This window comes from Phaseolus vulgaris, chromosome 5 (assembly GCF_000499845.2).
Source record: "Phaseolus vulgaris cultivar G19833 chromosome 5, P. vulgaris v2.0, whole genome shotgun sequence".
Classification (NCBI taxonomy): Eukaryota; Viridiplantae; Streptophyta; class Magnoliopsida; order Fabales; family Fabaceae; genus Phaseolus; species Phaseolus vulgaris.
Window position 1 is genome coordinate 2,367,469 of NC_023755.2, and position 24,587 is coordinate 2,392,055.

The 24,587-nt window shown below is 31.5% G+C and overlaps 4 protein-coding genes across 4 annotated transcripts; 2 read left to right on the plus strand and 2 right to left on the minus strand.

Annotated features, from left to right (window-relative positions):
* Window positions 1-975: 975 nt before the first annotated feature.
* LOC137834786 (aspartyl protease AED3-like) lies at window positions 976-5,959 on the minus strand. The gene is made up of 3 exons (XM_068642978.1): window positions 4,594-5,959; window positions 2,355-2,829; window positions 976-1,647 (listed from the first exon to the last, which is right to left on the minus strand). The coding sequence occupies exons 1-3, from the start codon at window positions 5,059-5,061 to the stop codon at window positions 1,280-1,282; spliced, it is 1,311 nt and encodes a 436-aa protein (XP_068499079.1). The 5' UTR covers window positions 5,062-5,959; the 3' UTR covers window positions 976-1,279.
* Window positions 5,960-13,405: 7,446 nt separating this feature from the next.
* On the minus strand, window positions 13,406-14,134 carry LOC137834788 (putative calcium-binding protein CML19). The gene has a single exon (XM_068642980.1). The coding sequence runs from the start codon at window positions 13,961-13,963 to the stop codon at window positions 13,532-13,534; it is 432 nt and encodes a 143-aa protein (XP_068499081.1). The 5' UTR covers window positions 13,964-14,134; the 3' UTR covers window positions 13,406-13,531.
* Window positions 14,135-15,826: 1,692 nt separating this feature from the next.
* LOC137834790 (putative calcium-binding protein CML19) lies at window positions 15,827-16,621 on the plus strand. The gene has a single exon (XM_068642981.1). It carries the CDS (start codon window positions 15,985-15,987, stop codon window positions 16,408-16,410), a length of 426 nt encoding a protein of 141 aa, XP_068499082.1. The 5' UTR covers window positions 15,827-15,984; the 3' UTR covers window positions 16,411-16,621.
* A 2,114-nt stretch (window positions 16,622-18,735) lies between these two features.
* On the plus strand, window positions 18,736-23,281 carry LOC137834787 (phosphatidylinositol 4-phosphate 5-kinase 6-like). The gene is made up of 7 exons (XM_068642979.1): window positions 18,736-20,147; window positions 20,398-20,565; window positions 20,923-21,088; window positions 21,422-21,538; window positions 21,627-21,820; window positions 22,237-22,449; window positions 22,763-23,281. The coding sequence occupies exons 1-7, from the start codon at window positions 18,973-18,975 to the stop codon at window positions 23,046-23,048; spliced, it is 2,319 nt and encodes a 772-aa protein (XP_068499080.1). The 5' UTR covers window positions 18,736-18,972; the 3' UTR covers window positions 23,049-23,281.
* The last annotated feature ends 1,306 nt before the right edge of the window (window positions 23,282-24,587 follow it).

Here is a 24,587-nt window from a genome sequence, read left to right on the forward strand (position 1 = left end):
GGTACTACTATCAGTTGGAAGGCCATTCTACATAAGGTAATGACTTTGTCAACCATTTAGGAAAAGTATATTGCCTTTATAGAGATTGTGAAAGAAGCTTTGTGGCTTAACGATAGGAGCTGAAGGTGCAAGACTAGGCTTTTACAATATATTGTCACAACAATAGTGCTATACAACTTTCAAATAACCAAGTTTATCATGAGAACGAATTATATTGATGTGAAGCTGCATTTTGTAAGAGAGGATATTTCTAGATGGTTTGTGAAAGTGACAAAGGTCTCAATGGATCATAATCGCTCTAATATGAATACAAAAGTTTTGCTTGTCAACATGTTCTTTCATTGCCAAGATCTAATTCGGTTGATAAGTGATTAAGCCTATAATGAGCTTAGAGGTAATTAGTGTTTTATCACTTAAAAGATTTGTGTCAAAGCAAGATGAAAATTTGTGAAGATTTGAATCAGTAAAAATCTATATTCAAAGGTTCCTATACCACCTAGAGACAGTAGACCATCTGTGAGTTTGAACGTTTGATGGTATAAGACCGTCTATCTTGACCAAAACTTCTGACTAGATCATTTGCTGCATCGATTTGACTTCCAACCTCAGTTGATATTTCCATCTCCTAATTGAATCACTGTGCACTTAACTTTACAATTGTTTAAAGCATCTTTTCGAAAGTTAGTTAGATAGTTTTATTTGTATAAATAAAACTTTGTAGTCAACGATTATCTTCAACTTAGTTGAGAGTTTCCTAGTGAACTAGACTTTATGTTGAAATCTCATTTTCTTTCTTACTAATTTTTTAGTAAATTTTCGTTCGTGGTACACTGGATTTCAATTGAACAAGTAAATATTTTGTCTGATTATTCATTCATTTTTTGTTTTTGTTTTACCTTTTGTTGTTCTTGCATTCTCTTTCATTATAGTCTAGTGATAGATACATATTAGCTATTCTCCTTACATACGAAAATATTGAAATTGAAATCTCATAAATTCAATGAACTTGAATAAAAAGGACAAAAGAACTACAATATATAAACCCGTGACATACACCATGAAATAGCTATAACAAATAGCAACAAACTTTTAAGCACAAATTCAATTCCATAGACATAAACATATATATATTAGTAGCTCAAAATCTTGCACTATAAAGTTAGATAGCTAGCAATGCAAGCCTTATTAGCATACTCTAGAACCAAACTTCGTAGAAGAAATAGCATGATCACCCAAAAGACTTTGCAAAGTGAGACGATGAAATAAAAATAGGTTGTTTTTATTTGGTGCAAAGTTCACGAGCAACACCAAGCCTTGAGTTGGGGACGTCGAAGAGCACACGGTGGTTTTGTTGTTGCATGTTGGCTATGACGTTCAGCACTGAGTTAACGTTATCAGGAGCTGAAGCCATGGCCAAGCATGTCGTGCTTCCCGCAGAACTGTGTATCAGAATGTTGTCCTGTGGCAGGGTTACATTCATGCCTGAGAAGATGAAGGTTATGGTCGGTGCAACTATTGGCACTGTGTAGCATGTATCAAACCCTCCTAGGGATGTCACCGTTAGGTTCGCCTTTCCCCCTACTCGTCGCCGGAATTCATCCCGGACCGCCACATATGCCGGCGCAACTAGCCGAGTGAACACCGTGCCTGCAACAACAAAGGATAACGTTTATCACAACCTATATTTTTTATACAACTACATTACAACTTCCAATATTATTATTTTATATAATTTATTTTCAAATTTATTATAAATTTATTTTTAAACTCATCGCATTTCTCAAATTATAATTTTTCAACTAGAAATTACAACAAGTGATGCGAGTTATAATCATCTTATATGCTTTTTCCATCACTAAATTGTTTTTCAAAAAAATATTATTCATTTTTGAAAGACTTTTTATTTATTGTTTCCTTTATTAATTAGTTTCCTTTTTCACAAACATCATGATATTTTTAATGTTTAATTATGTTTTTAATCTTTAAAATTTAGAATGAATCTTATTTTAGTTTCTCATATCTGAAAATAAAACTACTTTAGCTTCTCGATGTTTAGAAAAACATCTAATCTTTTAAATTTATCATTTAGAAACTAAACTAAAATTGATTTGAAAAAAAAAACATTTTAGTATTTATGAACTAAAAATATATTTTCTAAGCTAAAGGACTATATTCAATTTTTTTGTGAGAAACAAAAATCAGATTTAACAAAAATTTTAAAGTGAAAATGAGTTTACTTTGGTAAAAAAAACATGACCATCTTCAAACTTCATGTTACTTAAAAGTAAACACTATGTTGTATTTAAAGTATGTTTTGTATTATTTCATTTTGGTTGAATGAGAGAAGGCATTACCGGAATCAAAGATGGTGCCGGCTCCGGTGGCCGGATTGAACCCCAAGGCCTCCGGAGGAATATCGACAACTCTCCGGCCAACCCTAATTGCAACCAAGTTGACATAATAGAGTGAAGATCTTCTAGGATTCTTGAGAAGAGGGGTGTACTTGATCCTAATGGGCTGGGCCACAGGCCCAAGTCTGAGTGACCCAGAAAAGTTGAGTGATTTGAAGCTGGGCAAGCAGTAAGAGAAAGTGGACTGATAGAGGTTCTGGGTCTGAGAGAGCAAGGATAATGGGCCTCGGCCCAAGCCCAACAGCCCCTGTGGTGGTGTACTGGGCCCAGTGGTCTTTGCAACACAGCCGAAGGTGTAGGCTGGAATAGGGTCAGTGGCAAGAGTAACCGTGTCTTGAACCAGGTTAGCACCAATGGTGGAGCCACCATAAGTCAAGTTGAAGCTGCAGGAGCTGCTTCCACAACTAGGGTTAGGCACCTGAAAATTTATAAAATTGAATTATGATTAAAGTTTATTTTTTTAATAAAAAAGAATGTTTATTATAATTTAGATTTATAAAATTTAAAACTTGGGATCGTAAAAATAAAAATTTATTTATTCTTTACAACAATGAAAATGACCTTAGTGAGTTTTTTTTTTATATACAAAGTTCAAACATCAAATACATTCTATGAAGCTCGGACAATCCTCTTAAATGACGTGTCGGTGTCTGATACTCGTATTGGACACCGACACTTGTATGACACCTGTAGGACACGTATTCGTGAAGTGTCCAATTCAAAAAGTATTTGTTAAATTTCTGACAATTCTAATAGGTTCTAACACAATTTTAAAAAGGAAAAATATTTTTTTTCAAAATTCAAACTTTATTGTATAAATTGATATTATAATTATAAAAATAAGAAACAAATCATTGTGAAGCATTCATGAAAAATATCTTTCTACTCTAAAACATAATCTAGAACTTATTTGTGCACATAAATCTTTATTGTCAATTTATATAATTCATAATTATATAATATATAGATGAGTGTCTGTGCAATACAGGTTACATCCCTTATATTTTACACTAAATTGTTTTAATTATTTAAAATAATACATCATCTGATCAAGATATACAAAGTTCAAGGATCAAATCTTACTTACATTCCTTATATTTTGCACTAAGATTTTTTAATTATTTAAAAACAGTACAGCATCAAACCAAGATATTACTAAACAATTAACACCATAAGAAGGTACAATTTGAAAGACAGAAAAGAGCCTTAGAAAGAGGTTGGTTTAGCATAAAAAAACAAGTCTCGTGAACCCTTCCATCCTTGTCAGGGTGGCAAAGACTGCAGAATTGCACATAGTTTTCAAAAAAATTGGAATTTTTGGATGGAAAAAAGGCACAGTAAGTCAACCCCACAAGCTAAGGGACAAGGGAATGCATGTTTCTATGTGATGATGATAACTAAGAGAATCATTGGACTCTCTTTCTCCTTCCAATTCAAGAAAATGAAAAAGACTAATCACAAAAAATCAATCTTGGCCCTCCAAACTATAATGTTTTTATCGATTATCACAATTTTCTATGTGCTGTACTCTATTCTGGTGGGAAAAGAAGTCACATGTTTCTTAGGAAAAAAAAATGTATGGGACACCACTAAGACACAAAGTGACAGAAAGATTAAGAAAAATATAAACATTACATGATGTGATAAGTAATAATAATTAATAAACAATTTTAATAAAGTGAGTGTCTTCTTTGATTCTTTCTAAGTTTTTAATGATTTCTAAACTCTGTTTCTGTTTTTTTGAACATCTCTTCAACATTTTCTTTTCTATTATATTTTAAGTTGATGGAAGAACAGTGAAACAAATAACTAATACCAATAGTTAGAAGCTATTCAGTCATCACAAGAAAAATAATGTAAAATGGATTTAGATCTTGGCATGTTGTGTTTGTCTTTTCTCTTCTGGTTGCATCTGATAGTTCTAGCATGAATGCTACATTTTAAATAGGAATAGCAACTTTAACCTATTAAACTGGTTTATGCCTTTGTGTGTTATTTACACTTGCATTAACCCTTTGGATTATTATATAAAAAACATTAGACTGTCATGATTTTATAAGCAATATAGCTATGGAGTTTTAGAAAAGCAAAATAACAAAATCATGCAGAATCTAAAAGACTTTGTAAATGTCAGTGTAGTTTAGTAAAGAAAAAAATGATAAGATTCAGAAATGTGGCTAACCTGTTTGCATTCAGGAGCACCACAGCTAACATTCTTGAATGTGGTGGACTTTTCAGGAGCAAACAAGGTTGATGTGCAGCCCTCACAGGCAGTGCAAGGAATCCAAGCAGCATCATTGCTAGTATCCATGGCCAAGAGCAAGGTTTGTGGTGGGGTACCTATTTTGGCTCTTACAATGTAAGTTGGGCTCTGAATAATCTGTCTGCCAGAGGCAATGGGAACAACTGACCTCCCAGCCACCAAGCTAGCCAGAAACTGCATCCTGGATTGGTCCTTGGCCTGCAGTTGTAGGACACTCTCTTCCCATGAAAGTGCCTTTGATGGCCTAAATGGGGAACAAGGGCTGAATACATGGAAAACTTGCAGGGTTGAGCCATGGTCTTGGGTGTCACATTTGGGGTTCAGCCCTTGGACTAGGGAGAAGAGTAGGAACAGGAATAAAGGAGAGAGTGAGAGTGTTGTTTTCATGGCTATTGATTTGCTGGTGTGGTTTTGGTGCTTTCATTTGAGTCCTTTATATAGTAAAAATGAAAAAAAAAATGAACTTTTTATTTTTTAGTATTTTTAGGGAAAAAGAGATTTTTTTGGGGTTTGTAGTGAGGAAGGGGTATGGGTCACTACACTTAGTGGTATTAAGATTGTGGGGGTGACAAGTAGAGTTATTTAGAAGTAAGTGGGAGGTAACAGTCTGTACTCCATTTGCTTCTGTAGCCTACTCTGCTATTTCCTCTGTCACAATTTCAATTTGGAAATTACACCTTCCACTATATACTCCAAATTTTTCAACTAAACAAACTTTTTTAACAACTCACTTATAAAGGGTAGGTTGGATCTAGATATGAAGTTTTTTTTTGGTTAGAACAGTTTGCAATGATGCAGAATTATTTGGGTTCATGGATTTGGGACAAATCAAGTAGCTATGACAGATAAATGGTTAATAATAGTGTGATTTTGCAGGGATGCTACTGTTCTAGAATGTAAAACTAGCAAAGCCAAGCATAATTGAAAAGTTATGGGTTGAGATAAAGTGTTCTCTTTCACAAACCAAAGTGAAGTGTTCTTTGGTTGTTAAGGCAAGAAAGGATGGTGCAAATGTGGGGGCGTGGAAGTACCATAATGCACTATATATAGATTGGACTTGGAACACTTTTTCAGAATATCCATTATTGATTTCTCCTCAAATTTTAACTGCAAGAGAATTGCTTTGAAGACTTGGAAGAAACTACATAGATCAGGTAATTAATTTTCTTGCAAAAGAGACAAAGCAAGCATAGCACCAAACCAGAAACCGTGATTTCAGCTGAATTCTTGTCCCTTTTCTTCCATAGTTGGATTTACCTTTTCACGGGTGGTGTTGCATTTTTTTTCTTATCTTATTCCTTGACTCCACCACACAGTTATAGCCAGGCATTATATTTGCTATGCTGCATCATTATTACAAATCATTATACTCCAAGAAATTCATACATTCAGCTTGGAACCTTTACAATAGGTTTCCCTCTTCACCAAATTGTTCCAGCTATGTAGAATGAAATCTTACAAGGTCAATTTCACTGTCTGTGCTATAAACTTCAGTCTTTTATTGTGAACAAAGTTGTTCCCATCCCAACTGACATATTCTGTAGTATGTGCAGGAATATACTATATATATTAATGGAGTCATATATGCATTATGGTATTTGTTTAAACAAAAGAAAAGCTAAGTGAAAACTAGGTCCATGCAGGTAAAATGAATCAAATCTGATGAAGTAGTGCCAAAATGATTAGACCCCAGAAGCTGATTTGTTCAAGAAAAGTGTAAGAGATTCTTAATTATCATTGCTTAGTGCTGATTGAGAAAAGTTATAGTTATTTAAATATAAAGCTGCACTATTATTTGCCGTGTAGGACCCCCAGAAAATGGGAGTTAATCATACCAAAAAATTGATTTGCTCTGTCGGTACCATGAATGAAAATTGTGAGAGGTTACACTCATAACCACATACAGACACCCACTAAGTGGACAACTGACATGGTTGTTTCATAAGCAATAAAGATTAAATATTTGTAGTGTGATCTTGATCTGATCAGTGAAGTTTAAGAACATGGAACATTTAATTTGTGGAAGAGATTTATGGTCATTTTCTTCACTTCACTTTCAAATCCCTTGATAAAGACCCTAGTGCCATCAAGCTCAGCTTTGAAGGAACCACCTTGGGGACATTGTTCTATTATACAAGTTAATAGACATCAGGACCAAGGGAATCTATGCCATTGGCAGTGTCACATGTGAGTTCATCACTGTGCTTGGCACTTGAGAAAAGTTTGAGATATAGTCATGTGCATCCTGGTTTACCTCATTCAGAAAAACCAATATCTTCAGTATATATTACACTTTTAGTTTGAATCCATGCCATCCAAAATGACAGAATTTGAATTCAACAATAAACTACAACAATTTCACAAGACAACAAATTACTTCACTGGTTACCAAACTTCATGAATTTTGACTGTCTTGGATAAAAGTGCAGTTTTAACTTAGACCAAATTAATCAACTTCCTTTTCTCTGGGGCTAAAAGTAGGTGCAATCATAACCTTTGAAAAAAAAGGCCCTTTTAATCCTATTACTGGTTAACCTGTGAGCACAAAGGCACTGTTAAATGCTACTTTTTCTTCCTAAGCTTTAATTAGTACATGATACACTAAAGAAGTCATTAACCAGAAAAAGAAAATTGAAAGAGTTTGAACATAAGTCTCTCTTAATCTTGGAGAATAAATCATCTGCAATTATTGTAAGTGATTCCATGACCTTTATGTGGAAATGCATATGCATATAGTCAAATCTTATAACAAAGTATCTCATGGTAGGAAAGAGTAACAAGGTTTATATTTATATAAAATGAAAATATTAAATTTATATTTATATTATTTATTTCAAAGAAAAATAGGAATGACAGAATTATTTTTGGTGGGGCTTAAGAAAAAGAAACTTTCACTAATGGGAATGGGAAAGTTGCAATTTTTTAGATTTTTATGGAAATTAAATACCTTTAGAAAATTATTATCTTTGGTGGGACTAGTTAAAGGGAAACAAAATTGTCACTCATGAAACAGGGAAAGTATTAAATAAACCATTTTCAATAACATTAAAGTATTAAATACTCTTATATCAAAAAAAAGAGTAAAAGAGTTATTATTAATTTTTTGAATTATTAGAAAAAAATTACAGAATGTATTTATGGTATTAGTATGAATTATTAAAAGGGTATCACCAAAATTGTAAAAAAATTCACTACTTATATAAAAAAAATATTAGTAATCCAATGCTTACATAAATAAATACAAAGAAAATCTTTTCTTTTTCCAATTAAATAACCCATTTTTTATTATATTTTCTTTATTTCTATCTATTTTACTTTTTTCCTGTTACTTCTTTACCTCCCTACTTTTTTATTTGTACAAAGTGTAAATATTTTAAGGCTAAAAATAAACAGGCATGTCATAGTAGCCCTCCCTCCAAAAATAGAAAATAGAAAAAGCATTTTAGTTTTTCTCGGTAAAGAATTTCTTGTGAGTCTTGTTAATATTTTAAAGTGAAAAGCTTGAGGGGTTTAACAAGGGTAAATAGGAAATGTAAGGTTCTAATTTATTGGTAGTTAGGACTTGAGAGTTTGTAATAAGAATAGATAAGAGATTAATTAACATGTGTTGATTGAGAAAATTAGTATAAATATATACACCAAAGAACATTTTATTATCTTTATGCCCCTTCTAAATATCACTATCTTAATTTGTAATTAATTACACAATTATATTAAAACATATGACAGAAAAATATTCTCATAATATTAGAAGATATGAAAGAATATTATATCATGTTGAACATGAGTGGACACATATTTAGTAGTAATGTTGCTTATGAGAAATTCATTTTGTATAAAAATGACAATCAAATTCAATGTGTTTAATCTATTCATGAAAGACAAGATTAGCAATAATATGAATAGTTGTTTGGCTATTGCATTGGAGTTTCATAGGATGCCAACAATCAACTCTTAGAGACAAGAGTCTAGCTTTTAGCCATTTTAGTTCACAAATTGTGATAGTCATGGATAGATACTCAGCTTCAACAGAAGAGCGAGAGACAATGTCGTTTTTCTTGGTTTTCCAAAAGATGAGGGAATTACCAAGAAGTACAAACTAGGTTGTAAGTGAGCGTCTAGTTAAAGGACAACTTGCCCAATCAGTCACACCAGTCATAGAAGAATATTACAATTAGCATGAAACGAAATTTCTTGGCCTAGATTACCCTTCAAATAACAACTAACACAAAGAACTACTTGTTAATGTTCTTGATGTGGATTTTGTATGAATTGTGCAAGCACGTGCACAAAATAGGAAAAGATAAATAAATCAAATGTATCACTAGTTGAGGATAACATTTTGGGTTGGAGAGTGACGGTCCATTAGCCAATGGAAGAAGATGATTTAGATAGAGATAAAAAAAAAAGGTTTAACTCCAAGCATGTCAACTTCATAAATGATGTTAAGAATATATTTTTTTTGAGAAAGAGTTTCAAGCTACTTTAATGTCCAAAAATAGTTCAAAAGACCAAGATCCTTCATGCGAAAGTAGGTGCATAAGTATTGTTTAAAGACAAGTATGACATTTCCTGAAATAATCATTTCACCACTATAGACTAGGACATTGAGTTGTAATGAATTGTTATAGAGTAAAAAAGGAATAATCAGAAAGAGATTGCTTGAATCCATATTGTTCCAAGATTTTGATCAATTTAGCAAACCAACATCTAGGACGTTGTTTTAAACCTTATAGAGACTTTTGAAGACAACATACTTGATTTTAAGTATGATATTAGCCTCAACGAATGTTTAAGGTTCAATTATTGTAGTAATGGCTACCAAGATATGCCTATATTGTGCAAAAAAAATATTCTAGTTTACATAATGAGCTATAGGATAAGGTGTACCTAAGAATTGTGATGAGCAATATGAACTTTTTGAGAGGTGTAATTTGCATATAATGTTGACTACAAAATCTTTTAGATGAGTGGTAGGTATCTTAGTGCATCTGTCATGACCTAGAGATTCCTCATTTACAACATTTCATGTATATTTTCATGGTTATTGTCATGTCTTGTTGCTATGTTAAGAAAATGGGCATACGAGAGTCAAAGGTTGATGATTTTTCTTACAGATTTTCATTTGTGCCACTTGTCTTATTGATCTCATTGCCAACATGAGGAACAATATTTTTTTTGCATGTGACTTTGGAGCATTGCTTTGTTCTTGATTCTCATATACACTTGTTGTAGAACATAATGTAGAATTAATGTGCTCATAAAGTGGGTTTTGTTGATCATTAGTAAGATAAGGAAAAAAATTCCCATATAACCAAACATCTCTTAAAATTAAGTATACTTTAGATTCAAGATCATAAACTCGTCACGTTTTTTTCAATAAAAATAATCAAGAAAACACATTTATGGTTGCAACTAGAAAATTTATCCCCTTTATTCATTTATGCACATAACATAAACATCCAAACACACAAATGTCCAAGTTGAGGCATCGTACCATATAAGACTTCATATGATGTCTTCCTACACAAAATAGGTGATGGAGTTCGATTTATTAAATATCTAGTAGTCAAAATACACAATTCCTAAAACAGTTAAAAATTATGAAAAAGTATTTTCCATAATATCTTAAGATATGAGAGAATATTATAATCGACATAATTTGAAAGTTATATAGTTAATTTGAAAGAGAATGTGATAACATTTGTTAAACTAATTGAGTTAGATGCTTTCTTTTTATCTTAAGTGTCGAGATTTTGTTAATTAATAATTAATATATCATAATATTATAGTTTATTTTAAAAATAATTTTTAAAACACAAATTATTGAATATATAGATATATATATATATATATATTAAAAGATACAATTATATTAATTTTCAGGAACATAATTATTTTTTATAAACAAAACAACTAAAAAATGAAAAAAAAAAGAAAAAGAAAAAGGTTTCAAGACATTAAATATAAAAAATTGGCACCATGTAGATGAGGGGCACCCTTATTTGTTTACCAAATCACAAGCAATGTGGAAGCGTGCCGCACAAGTACCAAACTCTACTCATCACATCATAATCAATCTCACACATCATCAATACTCAATTTTTTTTATAAACCAAAATTAGGATTTATAATATAGCATACATTATCTATAAGAAAATAACATATATATCTAAATTCTTATTTTTAAGTTATATATAAACTAGTTTTACCTTATAAAAAAATCATTTAGTTTTTTTATTTTTCTCTTTTATGAATTTAAGGAGAAGTATATTTAAATAAATATATATTAGTTTGGAAAAAACTTACTTAAAAGGAATTTTTAAAACTATAAAATAAAAATTTATATAAATAAAAATTAATTTATATGTAAATTAAAAACCAGAATTTAGAAAAAAAATCATAGGAAATGGTTTTGACAAAGTTTATGTATAAATTAATCTTAATTTGTAAAATTTGTTTTATTTTATTTTTTCTATCCTAAATTTTTGGGAAAAAGTTTATTCAATTAAACCCGTATGTGTTTTTACCATTACTATTCATAGGTGACTTATTAAACTGAAGCATCTAATGGTGCAGCTGGAGATTCTTTTTACTGTTTCTTTAGGCACTTTGAAAACTTTTTGTGGCATTCTATAATTTTTCAAATATAAAAATATCCTTTATTTTATTGATATATTTTATTTCTGAATGAGTGATTCAGAAAACACTGGATTATAGAATTTAGAAGAAATTTTTACCTTCTAGATTAGATTATAGAATCTAAAAATATTTTCAGATCATAATATAATTATTTTTTTTAAAAATGTGAATTGTAGAATCCAAGAAATATAAATAGAAAAAATAAATTTTAAAATACGAAATGTATTTTTTTAAGGACAAAAGCTTTTCGTCTAACCTACGTGTGGTGCCAGGAGAAGTTATAGAGGTGAAGGAAGAAACATGTTTTAGGCTCAAGCTGATTGGGCTTTAGAAACACTTTGGCCCAACTTGTGTCCATTTTAGAAGGCAATTGCTTCCTGCACCATATCATTGTACCCAATTCTACTTGAAAAGACGAAAATGCCCTTAAGAAATGGGTACATATAAAAATACATGTCAGACCTCCTTTTCTGGAATATGTTTCCGGATTTTTTTTCCAGAACGAATTTTTCATATTGTGGATTTCCTTATCTAGAATGAGCTTTTGATTTTGTTTACGGATTTTTATTTCCAGAAATAAAGGTATTTTCAAAATTTTAAAATTGTGTTTGGTGCAGGTTTAAAAATATTGGGTGTAGGAAGAATCTGGCCTTTTAGTTTTAGAACACTATAGGATGATTCAGTTATATTTTGGTGATGCCTGAAAACAGGGAAATTGAGTTTTTGGGTGTTCCTCTGAATCTATGGATTGGTAATTGAAATAATGATTGTTCAAGAGTGAACAAATCTGATCCTAATAAGCATTTTATTCTAAAATAAGTGAATTGAAACTAATAAGTGATAAAAGGGAATAAGATCTTTTGAATTGCATGGTTATGAATTATGTTTGAATTAACAAACTAACAATGAAAGAATAGTGATCCTTTGGAATCAATATTCAAGGTCTAACTTGCATGGTGTTCACAATTAATTATTTTTTCCATTTTGTTTGACGTGAGCTATACTTGTGATTAGGAATGAAAATAAACCTAATCCATTTGTCAATTTATAAATTTAATAATATAAAATGAAACTAATTAGGAAAAGAAAAAGACAAGTTTGCTAAAATAACTGTTTTAGGTTTTGAGTAACCTTATTGGGAAGTTAGTGCATATTCCTCTAAGATCAAACATGGACAAAAGGTAGATTTTACCTTCATGTAAGATTATCTCTTTAAAGACCTGGACATTCAATTACCCTTTTTTATTTTATTTCAAAATCTAAATGTTAATCTCACCAATTACAAATCAGTTGATAATCTATCATGAACTAAATGTTTTTGAACTTCGAGTTCGGATGGTATATGTAAAAGGCATTCTGACGCTCAAGTAAAATTTCAGCACACGACACTCAATGTATTTAGTACTAGATTATGACATGCTTGATTCTTAAAATTTGTGTTTATTTATATAATTATCGTGAGCCCTTTATTAGTGACATTGATTAGGGGTTTAATCTATGATTAAAAATGTACTACTTAATGTTTGATCTTTGATTAGTCTTGTATATCCTCTTATTGAGTGTAATGGTATCGATCGGTTTTGACCAGATACTAGACTTCAAATCGATCATATGGTCCCGACCGATATACTAACATATTGTGTTAGGGTGGTGATAGGTTAACAACACAAACAGTAAAAAAAAACACTTCACAAACCAATAAAACAATATTTTAACCATATTGAATTTATTTTTTAATTTTAAATATTATAATATAGGGTCAAGTGTACGTGTTTTTGTTGTATATGGTGTCAAAGAAATATTTTCCCTTCTTAACTTTGATTACAAAACCATGTAGTAGATCATTAGTTACTTGTTTTAGTTTTCCCAAATTATAATTTGTTTTATATTTTTCTTATTTATTTTTAATTAAATTGTCTTATCCTTTTAATTTATTCTTAAAAAAACACAAGAAGTTTTTCTTCTCTTAATAATAAGACTGTGTATCATCTATTTATTTCAATTTTACCAGTAAGTCTCATCTAAACACCAACTACCATGTATTGTGCAGAAGCTTTGGGTTCAAAGACAACAAATGGGACAAAGCTGATAAGTGTGAGAAACTGAAACATCATAGGAAGCTCAACAAATCAATGTCTTAACAATGAATCCAATGTCTAAAAAAGTATGTACAAAGAGATGAAGAACAAATTGAATAAAATAGAAGAAAGAAGAATCATTGGTTCATCATGAGTGCAAACTCATGAAAGTTGAGGAGGCCATCACCATTCAAATCAAAGTGGTGAATCATAGCTGTGCATTGGTGGATGGATTTGGATTCTCCTAACCTAGAAAGCATCATTTGCAAGCTTTTGGGAGTTATAAACCCTAACATTTCACAGTCATTGTACATCTCAAAAGCCTCTCCCAAATCCCTCAACTTCTCTTCTTCTCCTGCTGCTTCCATCACCTTCACCAAATCCTCCAAACTCAGAAACCCATCACCATCACAATCCAATTCCTCCATCAACAACTCAACTTCTTTCAACCCTAACTCACCACCCATCATCCCCAGCTTCTTCCTAAGCTCCCATGGGGAAATCTTCCCATCCCCATCTTCATCAAAATGCTTAAGAACACGTTCAAAATCTGTGTTAACCATCCTCATATATATATTGGCACAACACAACACCTGTGAAATGGTTATGCAGAAGATTATGTGATTATGTAGGTGTTTGATGGTGGAGATAATGATAAAGATATCACAAAATCGTGAAACAACACCGATTTTCAAAGCAGACACGTGTCGAAGCAATATATTAAAAAAAATGGTGGAGGTAATGGTGTATAGGATGTTGTAAGAATGGGATATTTATATATATTGGTAGAGCAATGGAAAGGTGAAGATAGAAAGGGAAGGAAGGAGAAAGGAAAGAGGGTTTACGCGCCCAACCCTAAACAGCGTTACACGAGATTGCTGTGAAGGAGAGGAATCAATGCTTACCTAATACTTAATACAATTTATTCAAAGACGTGTAATAAAAAGTCAATTTTGTCATCAAATCTGCTAATAAATTCATGTCTAAAATAATTTTTAACTAGTAGAATATAAAATTCTCTACACTGATGTTACTTAGAAAATAAAGTTTATTTCAAGATAGAATATTAATATTTGTAATTCAAAATATTTAATTTTTTTAATAAAAATATAATCAAAATGTAAAATGTTAAAATTAAAAAAATTATAAATAATTAAAATATTAATATTTATTGGAGTGTAAGATATATGCGTGTCAAAAAATCATAAAAGTAATGTACATAACAATTTTTTTATAATAATATAATAATATTTTTTAAGTAAATATAATTAAAATATTATTTTATTGAGTTATTAAGGGAATTTTTATTGTATACGGTGTCAAACCGTCCAAAAATAAAATTACAAAAATTGGTTGTCTTTCTGAAACTCTTGTTTTGCTTTTCTTGTGACAACAATGTATGACGGCAATATTTGCTGGTTACGTGACAAATTTCATTAAATATATGTTTTTCTCCGAAGAGTTTTGATTTAAGTTTTTCTATTTTCAGTCCCTCAAAATTTGAAAATCACTTAAAAGTTCTACTACTACATAATATTAATTAACTAGACATGTTCTTTTAAGTATTTTTATTATTATAATTTATAATATATAACAATATATGAAATAATTTTTCTTTTACTTAAAAAATATTTGTAAATCAGTTTATCAATATCATTTTTTTTAATTTTTAAAAATAGAATTAACAAAATAAGTTGATAGACTGTCTTAAAAACACTTATGAAATTGGTCAAGTTTAAAAAAAAATAAAACCTAACATGAACTATGCGGTTTTACATGTGTGAAAATAATAACTCATAAAAATAAAATTACTTTCTCATCAACAAATGACATTTCATTATTATCAAAATTGTAAAATTTATAATAATTGAAAGACATACAACTTCAAAACATTAATTTCTTCATATTTTCATGAAGAAGAAACAAGTCAAATATATAATTTTCTTCATATTTATGAAGAAGAAACAACTCGTAAACTGATGACAATCTTTCTAATGTAATTACTCCTCAAAGTAAGCAAACACCGAGTTTTTGAAATAAAATGAAAATTACAATATGTTTTGCTTTATTTTATTAAAGTCCTATAAATAAGATATTGTATTTATTTATTTATTTTAATCCTAATAAAAATGTTTTTATTTATTTATTTTAGTTTTACATTGTATATTATAAATATTATTAATTATTGTTGGTTATTCTAAATAGAATTTTTCAAAAACGGTTAGTATTTGACCTTGTTTTGTATTTATATACTTGTGCGGTAATAAAGCGGAAGAAACACGTTTCTTATTAAATTGGTTAAGCATTCGTTATTCCTTTGGCATCGTATTCTCCTATGATGCTGTTTTTTGGGCGCGTTAAACCCTTTTCCTTTCTCCTTCCTATTTCTGTCTTCAGATCCCAATCCAACATATAAACATCACCCCCCACTTACTATAATCACATCATCTCCTGCATAACCATTTCACAGGAAATATATACAAGTGTATTGGAAAAATCAGAATTGATTCTTTCTCTTTCTCTCATCCTCTATACAAAGAGAACTTTTGAGAAAGAGAAAAACAAACAAGTGAGAAGAGCAACAAAAAGGATGGTTAACACAGATTTTGAGCGTGTTCTTAAGTGTTTTGATGAAGATGGTGATGGCAAGATTTCTCCATGGGAGCTTAGGAAGAAGCTGGGGATGATGGGTGGTGAGTTAGGGATGAAAGAAGTTGAGTTGTTGATGGAGGAATTGGATTGTGATGGTGATGGGTTTTTGAGTTTGGAGGATTTGGTGAAGGTGATGGAAGCAGCAGGAGAAGAAGAGAAGTTGAGGGATTTGGGAGAGGCTTTTGAGATGTACAATGACTGTGAAATGTTAGGGTTTATAACTCCCAAAAGCTTGCAAATGATGCTTTCTAGGTTAGGAGAATCCAAATCCATCCACCAATGCACAGCTATGATTCACCACTTTGATTTGAATGGTGATGGCCTCCTCAACTTTCATGAGTTTACACTCATGATGAACCAATGATTCTTCTCTCTTCTATTTTATTCAATTCATTCTTCATCTTTTTGTTAGTCCACTACCATACTAGTTTTTAGATTCTAGTTTATTCAATTCATTCTTCATCTTTTTTGTTGGATTCATTAAACGTGTAGAAAATTAGCACAATCAAATTGCACTTTTGATTGAATTAATTGGATTGTGGGAAGTTATGGATAATCACAACAAATTTAGTGCCTTTTCTTTTATAAAAACAATCTATCTATTTATTGTTAAGATCCAAATTACCTATTTACTTATTTTTAAAATTTTGATTATAAATATAACTAAATATTGATGTGTTGAAAAAAAATACATTTTATTTATATTCATACAATGTTAATCTTGAAACAAAATATCTAATAGTTCAATCGATTTATTGCAAATTATTAACAAAATTTCGTAAACATGATAACTCCTACCTTTTAAATTAATTATATTAGATAAGATGCACCACTAAAATTGAGCTAAACATTTAAATATCACCCACGAGACTTAAACTTTCTACCCAAAAAGTCTAATAATTTCAAGAACAACTATAAAAGATCTAAGTAGGAGAAAGAATTGATAAAAAAAAAATTCAAACGCTTACAACGAGTTAAATAAAAGAAAACATTCTATTTTTTATATAACTCGTGCTTAAAAAGGAAACACAATATTCTATAAGAAGACAAAGACAAATAAATTGTAGTAATTATACACAACTTATCATATAGATACAAAAATTATGAAAAACAATATAAAAAAATATCATTCAAGTAATAGTCTCATTCGAGCGATCAAACAAAATATATTGGTTTATACCTTCTAATATTTCTATTGTTTGAAGCCATATTCTTAAATAATTATCTAATTGTAGTTGGAGTCTTATCTACCAAAGCTCCTCTACTAACAACATTTATCATTTGTCTGTCCATTGTTGTTAGTCCTTCATAAAAGTACTCGACGAACAATTGCTTATGAATTTGGTGGTGTGGGCAACTTGCATAAAGCCTTTTGAATCTTTTCCAGTACTCATACACTTCTCTATGTCCAAGTATCTTATCTCACATTTCTCCTCCTGAATCATAGTCACTCTAAACACATGGAAAAATTTCTTCAGAAACATTCTCTTCAAGTTCTCCCAACTTGTGGCTAATCCTGGTGGAAGGTAGTATAACCCGTTTTGTTTTGTCTTGCAAAGAAAATAGAAACACCTTCAATTTAATGTGTTCTTCTAGGATTTCATACCAAATTTAGATTCTAAATAATTGGTAGTTAAAACCTTGGTAGCTAATTAGATACCAATTTAGAAACTATTTATCAATGATAAAAACTAATAATTTTTTTAGTCTCTAAAACAATTTCTAATTTAGTGAATATAACAACTAATTATTTGTAGTCTCTAAAATTGTTTTTTATTTAATAATTCTCTAGTAGTGTTTGTCATCTCATCTAGTCATTCATCGATTTGTCTTATTTAATTTTTATCAAATGATTAGTTAAGAGGTTGATAGTCTTACCATGTTTTAATGCTTAAATGAAACACCTTAATTAGTTCAAACGATTAATTTTTACATATTTTTCAACAAGTTTGTAATTATTTGTCTTAGTCACAATTTTTTTATGTACGAATTATATTCTAACATCTGATTTGTTTCCTCTAATGTCTCTCTGGATTGTGTTAGACTTTAATGTTTATTATTAAAGACTTTAAAGAAGATAAAAATATATTATTATTTATTGTTATTATAATATAATGTAACATTTGAAGTGGTTAAACTTATATTATGTTTATATGATATTGATAACACAATTAATAAATAAAAGAATTTGCTTAAATTTGGGGTATTTAATGATTTATTTTTTAATGAATATTTTCCCATTACACTTTGCCACCCAATTAATGAGAAATACTTATTGATGATGCATGTGACTGGGTTGTTGTTGGCTTGAAGATGAAGAACTCACACAAATTCCAAAACCAATAGCCATTCTCAATCTAACAAACTAACGGCTTAAGACAAGAAACATATCTGCGATCAAAACAAAAAAACACTATAATTAGGACCAAACAAAAATGGCATATCTGCCACCACCATTCCTCTGCTTCCTTCTAATTGTTCGGTTCCCTAATACCTTTCGGAGCCTTAATCGCAACCCACTGAACCATGAGTTGAATCCCTTTGGTCAAACTCCAAATCAACAGTCAAAAAATCAAACAAAACAAGGAAAAAAAGAAGAAGAAAAAAGAGAAAGAGAAAGAGAAATTGCACAAAAGCAAGTAAGAAAAAAAACCAGTCTTCCAATGACTCTTTTGATTTCCTCGTCAATGCAACAACATTGTTGTTTCTTTCAAAATCTGAAGACAACCCATTTTACACGATCACACAAATAATACAGAGCCGAAAGCACAAAAGTTTCTTTTTTTCTGTCTTGTTTTTTTTTTCAATGATTCCTTCCATTCTGTTATTCTGTTCTGGGGTTGGTGCAGAAATGTTTTCTGCCACATTGCATTCTTTAAAGATGTTGTTGTTGATTGAGGGGCATTTGTGTTGTTGGCATTGATGGATGAAGGGGAATAAAGGTGGGGGTGTGGGGCGAGGGTTTATCAAAGTGGATACCTTAAAGAGAATGAGCAGAGAGATCAACAAAGCCTGGGAAGCAAGAGTTCGCAAATCGAGTACGAAGAAAAGGGCAAACAGCACCTTCACACAAATGTCTGTGGCCCATGTGGATGACGATGAGTCAGCTTTGTGTCAGGTTGAGAAGATTCTCCCCAATGGTGACTTCTACACTGGCCAATGGCTGGACAGTTTCCCCCATGGCCAAGGAAAATACCTGTGGACAGATGGGTGCATGTATGTTGGTGAATGGATCACAGGAAGCACCATGGGAAAGGGGAGGTTTAGTTGGCCAAGTGGTGCAACCTATGAGGGTGAATTCAAGAGTGGTTACATGAATGGGAAAGGCACTTATATTGGTTCTTCCGGGGACACATATAAGGGGTCTTGGGTGATGAACTTGAAGCATGGACAAGGGACTGAGAGCTACCCCAATGGAGATTTCTATGATGGGGAGTGGAAGAAGGGGTTGCAGAATGGGCAAGGAAGGTACCAGTGGAATAACGGGAACCAGTACATTGGGCAGTGGAAGAAAGGGGTGTTATGTGGGAATGGGACAATGATGTGGGACAATGGGAATAGGTATGATGGGAGTTGGGAGGAGGGGTTGCCTAAGGGGAATGGCACATTCAGGTGGAGTGATGGAAGTTTCTATGTTGGGGATTGGAGTCAAGATCCTGAGGAGCAGAATGGGACTTATTATCCTTCTAGTTCTTCTGATAGTCCTATGGATTGGGATCCTCAGAATCTGTACACTGTGGAGCTGAATGATTGCCAGATTTTTCCTTGTGAGAATGTGGCAATTTACCCTTCACAGAAGACATTGAGTGGGTGTGGTGGAGAGGAGGATAATAGGCCACTGCTTAAGAAGAGAACTGATGGGAGTGGGAGACCAAGGTGGACTTCAGAGGATGGAAGGATGAGTAGTTACAGTTGTAATGATGGGAATGATGGTTTTGATTTAGGTAGGAAATCTGGATTCAGTGCCATGGATATCCATTGCCTTTCGAGTCGAAGCAGTTTGCCGAGGTTAAGAGTAAAGAATCCCAAGAGACAAGGAGTGACCATATCCAAAGGGCACAAGAATTATGAGCTTATGTTGAATCTGCAACTAGGTATCAGGTACTGATCATATTTTTATTTTCACTTTCATATCTGTGGCTGAGCCTTTTCTTCTGTCATCTATTTAACAAAGTAGATTTTTATCTTCTTTTTTCTTTCAATGACAAATGTATTTGCTAAAATGTGAACATTAGTTGAGTTAAATGATGTCTTAGGTAGAATGGTGTAATGATGTACATGGCATTTTAACAAATAAAATTTCCTTCTAATTTTTGCTACTCCATTGTTAACTTCTTGTGCCATAGCACAGACATTCTGTTGGAAGACCTGCTCCAACTCCATCGCTTGATTTGAAGTCTTCTGCCTTTGATCCCAAAGAAAAAGTATGGACAAGATTTCCACCGGAAGGATCCAAGCACACACCACCTCACCCGACTTGTGAATTTAGATGGAAAGACTACTGCCCAGTAGTGTTCAGGTAGACACCATGGCCTTTGTAATCTTGTTTTTCATTTCAGCAAACTTTGGTCTTGATTAGGTGAACCATGTTTTGTAACAGAATCTGCTATGTGCTAACTTGTTGAGAGTGCCCTTGAAAATTTATAACCTTCCTTTTGAGGCACAAAGAGGTAACTGACATGCTCGGAGGAAGGGTTTTATTTCTCTAGAAAGTGCCACTGGAAAGAAAAACCTTTTTGACATCTCTCTAGGAAGAACAAAGGGGGTCAGGAAATACCATGTTCATTTCATGGTTGCTATTATAATTGTTTCTTAATCTTGCATAAACAAATAGTCTATAATTATATTCAAACTCTGATTGCATTTATATTTCTAGGGCTCTCAGAAAATTGTTCAAAGTTGACCCAGCTGATTACATGATTTCAATATGTGGTGATGATGCCCTTCGCGAGCTCTCGTCCCCTGGGAAAAGTGGAAGCTTTTTCTATTTGACAAACGATGATCGTTACATGATAAAGACCATGAAGAAAGCTGAAGTGAAAGTGAGCTCCTTTTTAGTTGGTTAAAAAGTGAACTTTAAAAGCGGCTTATAAAATGAGATTTGTACCTGTGAAATGTTGTTATTCTAGTTGATGTGTGATCTCCAACAAATAGTTTCACACGTAATATGAGTTGTAAGTCCAGTGGTACAGTAGATCTATGCAATACAAAAGAACAACAGTTACTATGTCAAGAAAATTATAAGTTTGTCATAGATGTGTGTACTATGTATTACTCCACTTTGGCATGATGCTTGTCAATTAATGTTTTCCCTATAAAGGTTATATATATACACTGAGTGATTGTGTAATCCTATGTTTGTTACATGATTGCAGGTTTTTCTGAGAATGCTTCCTGCTTATTACAAACATGTTCGGGCTTTTGAGAACACTCTAGTTACCAAGTTCTTTGGGCTCCACTGTGTTAAACTAACAGGGACTGCACAGAAGAAGGTAGTACACTAGTACAGAGGTGTGTATAAGTTGTGTTTTGGTATTAAAAGCTTTTAATACTAACTAATTACACTTCCAACCATTTCAGGTTCGCTTTGTCATCATGGGAAACCTATTCTGTTCTCAGTATGCCATCCACAGATGCTTTGATCTAAAAGGTTCAACCTTTGGTCGCACTACTGATAAACCCGAATCAGAAATAGAGCCTACAACAACACTCAAGGACCTTGACCTAAACTTTATATTCCGGTTACAGAAGTCTTGGTTCCAAGAATTCTGCAGGTGAAAATTCCCTGCTTTTTTTCTTGGTGTAGCATGTTGAATAAAGTTTCTTTGACACTCTAATAGTAAAAAACAAACATTTTTTAGAATAAAATAATTTTTTTGCGTGTCAAGTACATTGTCCTAACATATTGGACACTGCCTATGCTAGTATTTGTTTCATTAAAGCATGTTTTATTAGCTGCTATGACAATAAAGTAAATTATAACTTCAGTTGAAAGATACAAGCTTCACACCAGCAATCTAACAGATATGAAACATTCAGTGATGAGGTTGCATAAGCTGGTTAATGATTGTCTACATTCTACAATATTGTATGATATGATTGATGAACTAGAATGTGGCTTCTGTGTCTTGACATTGATGTTATGGACTATTTGGAAGTTGGTTATATTTCTCAATATGCTGTTATGCAGGCAAGTGGATAGGGACTGTGACTTTCTTGAGCATGAGAGGATTATGGATTACAGTATGTTGGTGGGTGTTCACTTCAAGGAAACAACAGCTGCTGGAGCTGTTACACCTAGTTGTATCAGTTCAGCTGGTTGCTACACCCCAACTGGCTTAGAAGATGGAATGCCCCGTCTTTCTGGAGTGGATGTAGATAACCTTTTTGTAGATCCTAGCCGGTATATAGTCAATAACTTCATCTTTGCAGAAGTTTCAATCTTTTAGCAACTTTAGTTTTGCCTGAAACAATCACATAATCAACTAGACCAAGCATTAGTTTTCAGTCACTGAACTTTTTACCAATTCAAGATGCAGTCAATTTATCTCAAAGATCAGTGAGACATTTTTTGGATACATTTCACCCCTTTAATCTTCCCTTATATCAGTGTGTAAATGTTAGTCTTACCATGTGGACCTGTTTGGAGAAAGTTCTTCATAAGCACTTCTAGAAAGTTAAGTGGTTTTTTATTTACATTGTGTTATATGTTTCAGGTGGATTCAATTAGGAGTGAATATGCCAGCGAGGGCTGAAATGACAGTGAGAAAAAGTAGTAGTGAGACTCCTCAGCTGGTTGGAGAAGCAACTGGGGAGTTTTATGACATCATAATCTTTTTTGGTATCATAGACATATTGCAAGACTATGATATCAGTAAAAAGCTTGAACATGCTTACAAATCATTTCAGTATGATCCAACTTCAATCTCTGCTGTTGATCCAAGGCAATACTCAAAACGCTTTCGTGATTTCATCTTCAGAGTTTTTGTAGATGACACTTGAAGATGAGGTTTTGATGCTAAAACTTCATCTTGCATCAGGTGCACATCAATGTATAGTTAGTTACAAAGGAAATGACAAAGTTCTAACAATCACAAATGATACTCATACCTAGTTTTACTTTATGTATATGGACAACAAATGTATACTGTAGTGTAGATCAAATGTTGTTTAGTGTTAATCAATGCCTTTTTTCCTATTGAAAAATGAATCAGCAAAAATGGTTCACGAGATTCAACATTATTCTTTTCTATATGCATTTTTGGTCCACAAATGAGGCTTTTGGAAAAAAATAATAATGATAGACAAATTTTATTGCACTAATAGAGGCTTAAATTTAAGTCAAAACTCTTCCTCCACTTCTATATCTTCATTATACCTTCCTTTCAGCCGCAACACTTCGAGGATTAACGAAAAAATTAGTTGTATTCGATGTTTCCAGTGTAAAAATATTTTTAATTTTGTACTCAATTTTTACACGTGACTATTTTTTTTTCTGAATTTTGTGATTTTCCAAAAAATAAAAAAAATAAGGGAATGAAAAATACAACCACCACAAGTAAAAACATTAGAAAACTTACTTCAACAACTGATGTTCATACCATCCACTACCAGTCATCCGAGGAAACCACAACCACTTAAAAAATGAAAAATAAGACATCACACTTTCCATCATATTCAAAATGATATTATTGGAATTAAAAAAATATATAAAGATGTATAGGAGATACGAATGTGCAAAGAGAATTTGTTCAATTTAACTTCTAATGACATTAATTCATTTAAAAATTTAACAATATAACATAATTAAAATCAATATCTTCAAAATGATTGAACTTATTGTTTTTTAAAATAGTTTTATAATGAATGCATTTAATTGTAGATACTAAAAAATAGTAATCATATTTTTTTCCTACAATCACTACAAGAAAATCATGAAATAGAAACCAATTTTTAGAGACCAAAATAATTAGTTACAATAGGAACTAAAATAGAGACCATTTTAGAAACTAAAAAAAAAATTTGTTTCTAAATTAGTTTCTATTATTGTTAAGTAGTTTCTAAATTGGTATCTAATTAGCAACAAAGGTTTTAACTACCAATTATTTAGTTTCTAAATTTTGGTAGCAAAAACCTTGGTTGCTAATTAGATACCAATTTAGAAACTATTTAACAATAATAGAAAATAATAGAAACTAATTTAGAATCCAAATTTCTTTCTAATTTCTAAAATGATCTCTAATTTAATTATTATTGCAACTAATTATTTTGGTTTCTACAAATTGATTTCTATTTCATGATTTTCTTCTAGTGTGAAAAGTGACTTTTTAACTGATCGTTTAAATTTTGACTTAATGGTTAATGTTATTACTTAATTTTCCTCTTTTCATGATTTTCACCACTTAAACTTATTTTACATCAAAGTTTCAATTTTTACAATATCAATGTTACTTTTCAAAAATTGACAAAACTTTGTTGTTTTAGTTATTTTATTTTATTTATATGTGACACTTAATTATTCTGTAAAAAATGTAATTGATA